General features: G+C 50.1%; 1 protein-coding gene across 4 annotated transcripts in view; it reads right to left on the minus strand.

Annotated features, from left to right (window-relative positions):
* Positions 1-7,500, minus strand: part of LOC133136345 (FYVE and coiled-coil domain-containing protein 1-like) — a 37,481-nt gene that overhangs the window by 5,772 nt on the left and 24,209 nt on the right. For all 4 annotated transcript variants that reach the window (XM_061253772.1, XM_061253770.1, XM_061253771.1 and 1 more), the window contains 6 exons: positions 6,651-6,731; positions 5,718-5,815; positions 5,243-5,410; positions 4,281-4,424; positions 2,543-2,694; positions 1,318-1,429 (listed from right to left, as the gene is read on the minus strand). In XM_061253772.1, coding sequence (XP_061109756.1) covers positions 1,318-1,429; positions 2,543-2,694; positions 4,281-4,424; positions 5,243-5,410; positions 5,718-5,815; positions 6,651-6,731 — 755 coding nt within the window. The remainder of the gene's footprint in view (positions 1-1,317; positions 1,430-2,542; positions 2,695-4,280; positions 4,425-5,242; positions 5,411-5,717; positions 5,816-6,650; positions 6,732-7,500) is intronic.

Raw genomic sequence — 7,500 nt, forward strand, 5'->3', positions numbered from 1 at the left:
ACAGTGTGCAGTGTACAGGCCTCGTGGGGACAGTGTGCAGGCCTCGTGGGGACAGTGTGCAGTGTACAGGCCTCGTGGGGACAGGGACAGTGTGCAGGCCTCGTGGGGACAGTGTGCAGGCCTCGTGGGGACAGTGACAGTGTGCAGGCCTCGTGGGGACAGGGACAGTGTACAGGCCTCGTGGGGACAGTGTGCAGGCCTCGTGGGGACAGTGTGCAGTGTACAGGCCTCGTGGGGACAGGGACAGTGTGCAGGCCTCGTGGGGACAGTGACAGTGTGCAGGCCTCGTGGGGACAGTGACAGTGTGCAGGCCTCGTGGGGACAGTGTGCAGGCCTCGTGGGGACAGTGTGCAGTGTACAGGCCTCGTGGGGACAGGGACAGTGTACAGGCCTCGTGGGGACAGTGTGCAGGCCTCGTGGGGACAGTGTGCAGTGTACAGGCCTCGTGGGGACAGGGACAGTGTGCAGGCCTCGTGGGGACAGGGACAGTGTGCAGGCCTCGTGGGGACAGTGTGCAGGCCTCGTGGGGACAGTGTACAGGCCTCGTGGGGACAGTGTGCAGGCCTCGTGGGGACAGTGTGCAGGCCTCGTGGGGACAGGGACAGTGTACAGGCCTCGTGGGGACAGTGTGCAGGCCTCGTGGGGACAGGGACAGTGTACAGGCCTCGTGGGGACAGTGTGCAGGCCTCGTGGGGACAGTGACAGTGTACAGGCCTCGTGGGGACAGTGTACAGGCCTCGTGGGGACAGTGTGCAGGCCTCGTGGGGACAGTGTACAGGCCTCGTGGGGACAGTGACAGTGTACAGGCCTCGTGGGGACAGGGACAGTGTGCAGGCCTCGTGGGGACAGTGACAGTGTACAGGCCTCGTGGGGACAGTGACAGTGTACAGGCCTCGTGGGGACAGTGTGCAGGCCTCATGGGGACAGTGTACAGGCCTCGTGGGGACAGGGACAGTGTACAGGCCTCGTGGGGACAGGGACAGTGTACAGGCCTCGTGGGGACAGTGTGCAGGCCTCGTGGGGACAGTGACAGTGTACAGGCCTCGTGGGGACAGTGTGCAGGCCTCGTGGGGACAGGGACAGTGTACAGGCCTCGTGGGGACAGTGTGCAGGCCTCGTGGGGACAGTGTACAGGCCTCGTGGGGACAGTGTGCAGGCCTCGTGGGGACAGTGACAGTGTACAGGCCTCGTGGGGACAGTGTGCAGGCCTCGTGGGGACAGGGACAGTGTACAGGCCTCGTGGGGACAGTGTGCAGGCCTCGTGGGGACAGTGTACAGGCCTCGTGGGGACAGTGTACAGGCCTCGTGGGGACTCACCTCTGCAGGGCTCCCTGCGGTCCCTCCCTGCGCTCCGGCCCTGGCAGGTCACTGTCGTTCACCTTGTTCACCTCATCCTCCGTGATGATGTCAAACACCACGTCATCATCCCCTGTGGCGTGGAAACAGGGGCTTATCAAATCTGTTCTCCGTGCCGGACTGTGTGTGTTTCACTGTGGGACCACTGCTGTGTTTTACTGTGTTTTAGTGCCTGGGTCACATAAGTAATTGTTTTGGATTCAAATACATTTCTATGATTTAGTGAGCTTAACTGGTGTATTGAACCGATGAAATGCTCTCAAAAAGTGTAAACCCTCCATTCTGGTTATTCTGGCTGGCTCAATTGCAACAGGCAACATCAATTAAGCACAGAAAAGTATTTGAATCCAAAACAATGACATTTTTTCTCTGGGTCTGTTGAGGTAGAGGTGTGTGTATGAGGCAGAGGTGAATGTTCATGTGGTACAGGTGTGCATTTAAGGTAGAGGTGTGTGAATATGAGTCTGTCAGGTGTGTGTGTGTGGCGTTGAGGTGTGTGAATATGAGTCTGTCAGGTGTGTGTGTGTGGGGTAGAGGTGTGTGAATATGAGTCTGTCAGGTGTGTGTGTGTGTGGGGTAGAGGTGTGTGAATATGAGTCTGTCAGGTGTGTGTGTGGGGTAGAGGTGTGTGAATATGAGTCTGTCAGGTGTGTGTGTGGGGTAGAGGTGTGTGAATATGAGTCTGTCAGGTGTGTGTGTGTGGGGTAGAGGTGTGTGAATATGAGTCTGTCAGGTGTGTGTGTGTGTGTGTGGGGTTGAGGTGTGTGAATATGAGTCTGTCGGGTGTGTGTGTGTGGGGTAGAGGTGTGTGAATATGAGTCTGTCAGGTGTGTGTGTGTGGGGTAGAGGTGTGTGAATATGAGTCTGTCAGGTGTGTGTGTGTGGGGTTGAGGTGTGTGCCGTGTACTCTCACCTGCAGGCGTGTGTGTGTGTGTGTGTGTGTGTAGTGTACTCTCACCTGCAGGCGTGTGTGTGTGTGTGTGTGTGTGTGTGTGTGTGTGTAGTGTACTCTCACCTGCAGGCGTGTGTGTGTGTGTGTGTGTGTGTGTGTGTAGTGTACTCTCACCTGCAGGCGTGTGTGTGTGTGTGTGTGTGTGTGTGTGTGTGTGTGTAGTGTACTCTCACCTGCAGGCGTGTGTGTGTGTGTGTGTGTGTGTGTGTGTGTGTGTGTGTAGTGTACTCTCACCTGCAGGCGTGTGGGGTGTTTGGGGCAGCAGGGGGCGCTCTACCCCGGACCTGCGCTGGGTGTGGCAGTCCCTGCAGCATCGCTCCTGCCTACCCCCTGGCTGCGTCACCGTGCTGTTACAGCAGGAGGAGCAGAACGCCCGTCCGCACAGCCTGGGGGGGAGAGGCCGCAGTTCTCAACATGGCCACGCGAGGGCGCCAAATACCCACACGGCAGCCCAGAGCCAAGCGCTACACCATCGGCTGCTTGGGTTTTTTTTTACCTCAGCACTTAATTGTTCATTTAAAATGGCTGATTACACAGTTAATTGCCCTCACTTGGTTTCTTGCGTCTGAAATGGCTGCTAATTTTCAGATGGGATTTGAACCTCCGACTTTGGCTACTTAAACAGTCCCCACTCTCCGTTTAAAGAGAGAGATATATCCCCGGGTGTGAGCTCCGTCTTTGGGTTCAGTCAGGCCACAGGCTCACAAAGAAGTGGCCAGAACAGTAAATAGAGCTAAACTTGAAACTAATAGTGACAGAATATTGCTGTTATGAAACAAAAGGTGTCATTTAGCAGATTATTTACCAGATTTTTTTAGATCACACTTTATCAAACATAAGGCAAAAACACAAAAGAGACGTGCCGCATACTGTAGATCTGAGCCAATAGTCTATACTACACACTGCAAGTGCATACTGATCATCAATCAGCCAATTTGAATTTAAGCTTCTATTTCCAGAACACAGTCGTCTGGTCTTCTGTAAACCTTTGTGGGCATGCAACGTGGCATTTAATGATCACACATTTTAACAATAAAATCTGACAAACAGAAGAATTCATTCATTTAATGAATTTGTATAGCACATTTCCTCAACATTTGATTTCAATTTCAATTACAGGTCAACATTGGCTCAGGAGGTAAGAGCAGTCATCTGGCAATCGGCTGCTGGTTCGATCCCCTGCCCTGGGTGTGTCAAAGTGTTCCTCAGCAAGACACCTAACCCCTAAATGCTCCTGACGAGCTGGTTGGTGACTCGCCGTGTGAGTGTTTGTATGAATGGGTGAATGAGAAGCATCAATTGTACAGTGCTTTGGATAAAGGCATAAAAGTAAACCATTTAGCACCAAATTTGGAATTGGGTTATTGGGTGCAACCTTCAACAATGTGCTAAGAATGTTTAATAAGAATCAGCCAAGCAACTAAGGAATAAAAAATAAAAAAAGTAACAGATGAGTAAACATAATACAAAATGGCTACCAATTCAAAATGGCCGCCAAATTCAAAATGGCACCGATCCAGTAGGCACATACCCATGTTCCTCATGAGGGGTTTTGCCAGTCAGTCAATATTCGACAGGTTCGCTACTGTTTGGTTAAGCAGTTACGGTATGGTTGTTATGGTTACAGTATGGACTAAAAGGTTACAGTATGGTTGCTATGGCTAGAGTATGGATTAAACCATTACAGGACAGGTCTTATGGTTACTATATGGACTAATCCATAATGGTACAGTTGTTATGGTTTGATTGCTATGGTTTCAGTATGGACTAAGCCATTTTGGTTTGGTTGCTATGGTTTCAGTATGGACAAAACCATTATGGCTTGGTTGTTAAGGTTACGGTGTGGATTGACCCGTTACAGTACGGTCGTTAAGGTTACGGTGTGGACTGATCCGTTACAGTACGGTCGTTAAGGTTATGGTGTGGACTGACCGGTTACAGTACAGTTGTTAAGGTTACGGTGTGGACTGACCCGCACGGGTGCCGGCGGTTGAACCAGCTGAACTGGCCGTGGCAGGAGGAGCAGAACACCGCCTCCCGTTCTGACACCTGCTCATCTCTACGCTTCTGCTCAAACTCCAGAGCATCCGACTTCTGCCACAGCGCATCCTTCTCCCTGCAGGGGGAGCCAGAGAGCTGTCAGAACCACGCGCACAGGCAGATACACTCACACACAAAATATTACACACATACACACACACACACAGGCAGATACACTCACACACAAAATATTACACACATACACACACACACACAGGCAGATACACTCACACACAAAATATTACACACATACACACACACACACAGGCAGATACACTCACACACAAAATATTACACACATACACACACACACACAGGCAGATACACTCACACACAAAATATTACACACATACACACACACACACATGCAGATACACTCACACACAAAATATTACACACATACACACACACACACAGGCAGATACACTCACACACAAAATATTACACACATACACACACACACACATGCAGATACACTCACACACAAAATATTACACACATACACACACAAGAATACACGGACGTAGACAGGCACACACAGGCGGACAGACAAATACACACATACACACACACATACCCCAACACATACTCACATACACACGCACGCACGCTCACACTCTCACACACACACTCACACTCACACACACCCACTATCTCTCTCTCTCTCTCACACACACACACACACACTATCTATCTCACACACTCTCACACACACACACACGCACACACACACACACACACACACTCACACTCTCACACACACACTCACACACACACACTCACACTCACACTCTCACACACACACACACACACACACTCACACACACACACTATCTCTCTCTCTCACACACACTATCTCTCTCACACACTCTCACACACACACAGGAGGCCCACTTGATGAGCTGAATCAGTCTCTCCTCCAGGTTCCTCTTGGTTCTGTTCAGGTCGTCGATCTCGGTGGACATCTTGAGATCGCTGCTCTGGCTCTCCTCGCGCGCCCTGCGCAGAGACTCCCTCAGACCCTCACACACGCTCCTGCATTCCCCCAGCTCCTGCTCCGACCTGAGAGAGGGAGACAGGGAGAGAACGCGTCACACACACTCCTGCAGTCCCCCAGCTCCTGCGCCGGCCGATATCTGATCAAATTATCTCTCAGGAAATAGAAGGGCTCCTTTGACATAGTTAAACCATCTCAGGGAATCTGGGGGGAATTGTTGTGTCTAAGAGGAACTCTCACCTAGTTAGATTATCTCTTAGGATCTCTCTTGATCTGGGGGGAATTGTGTTTAAGAGGACATCTCACCTGATTAGATTATCTCTGAGGATCTCTCTGGATCTGGGGGGAATTGTGTCTTAGAGGACATCTCACCTGGTTAGATTATCCCGGAGGATCTGTAGTTCCTTCTCACACTGAGCAACACGATTGTTGTTCTCTCCCAGCAACTGTGAGTGACGGCTATCCGCTGCCTACAGGATTTAAACACACAAGAAAAAAAACACAATTACACATAGGATACACTTCACTTCTGCATCTGGTTACCACTAACTTTACCACGGAAAAACACAACCTACCAACCTTGTAATTGGTAAAATCTCCCTTGGTTTAAGAAAATATCACCCGGAGAACTGGCCATTCAGCCCTATTGGTTTACCGTTTTACAGTCAAGAAAGCACGCAACAGTTAGGACCAGGGGTGGCCTGAGCCTTTATGCACTGTGGAAAAATAAGCATTATGAATAATGCACATATACAGTCAGCTCCATAAGGTTTGGGACAAAGACCTCTTTTTTCTTTTTCTTTTTTTTGCCTCTACTCCACAATTTCAGGGCACCATAATGTTTGGTTTGTTTATAACTGTCTGTTTAACTAATTCAAAGGGGCAGTTCATGCAATAAATGAAATTAAAGTATCCACACACCCAGAGCAGCATCTACACCAGTCACCCTGCCTCTATCTGCTAATTAGCCATTTGCACCGCGACCGATTCACTTGCAAATTAAACCACAATAAAATGCTACAGCAAGATGAATCAGCTGCTAGTATCACTGAATGTGGCTAAAAATGACAGGTTGCGTAAACGACTGGACTGATGACGTAATTACGAGCGGAAGCTGTAGTCTGAAATCCAGAAACAGACACGGTCCGCCCCGCCCATCCCCGATCCAGATTCTCCAGACAGTTTTGCCGAGGTTTCACAAGCATTCCTCGATTTGACCGAGTTCTGTAGATGCAGTTCACCCCGACAGGAGGCTGAGAGACAGATTGCTGCTTGTCCTCGGTTGGACAGTCCGGTCCCCCTCACCTGTGTCTCAGACTGTGTGGCCTTCAGGAGCGACATCCTCTCAAGCTCCGCCCTCACTGCAGAAAGCTCACCACTCAGCGCCTGGGGGAGGGGCAAAGCCATGTCACTCAAAACCCGCACGCCCTAATTTGCATAACTGACGCCCCGCTAAAAACCTGTCTGTTCAAAATGGCTTCCGTGTCCCCCCCTTACCAGGGGCGTCAGTCCTGGAGGGCCACAGTGTCTGTTGGTATTTGTGGTTTCCCTTCGATCAGCAGCCAATTAAGGCCTTGAGAACAAGGCGCGTGGACTCTTTAGCCCATGAACGACTTAGAAATGTATCTCTCCTGCTGAAACGGCACCAAAAACCAGCAGAAACTGCGGCCCTCCAGGACTGGAGATCGACACCCCTGGTTTAGACTATTTTTTGCATAGAAATTGTGTACATACTTTACAATAAGGTATTAAATTAATGGGCATTAACTAATGTTGTTGTTAGCAAGAATAAATTCTATACAAATACATTAACAAAGCTGTGCGTTAACTTCTCAGTAGTTACTTCCACAGTTGACAAGTGAGTGTTGTGTGGGCGTTTTGCGAGCATTCTGTAAGTGTTGTGTGAGTGTTGCCTGATTGTTGTGTGAGTGTTATGAGAGCGTTGTGTGAGCGTTATGTGAGTGTTGTGTGAGTGCTGTCTGAGCGTTGTCTGAGTATCATGGTTGGCATTTATATAGCGCCTTTATCCAAAGCACTGTACAATTGATGCTTCTCATTCACCCATTCATACACACACTCACACATCATGCAAGGCGCCGACCAGCTTGTCAGGAGCATTTGGGGGTTAGGTGTCTTGCTCAGGGACACTTCGACA

Source organism: Conger conger, chromosome 9, assembly GCF_963514075.1.
Source record: "Conger conger chromosome 9, fConCon1.1, whole genome shotgun sequence".
Lineage (NCBI taxonomy): Eukaryota > Metazoa > Chordata > Actinopteri > Anguilliformes > Congridae > Conger > Conger conger.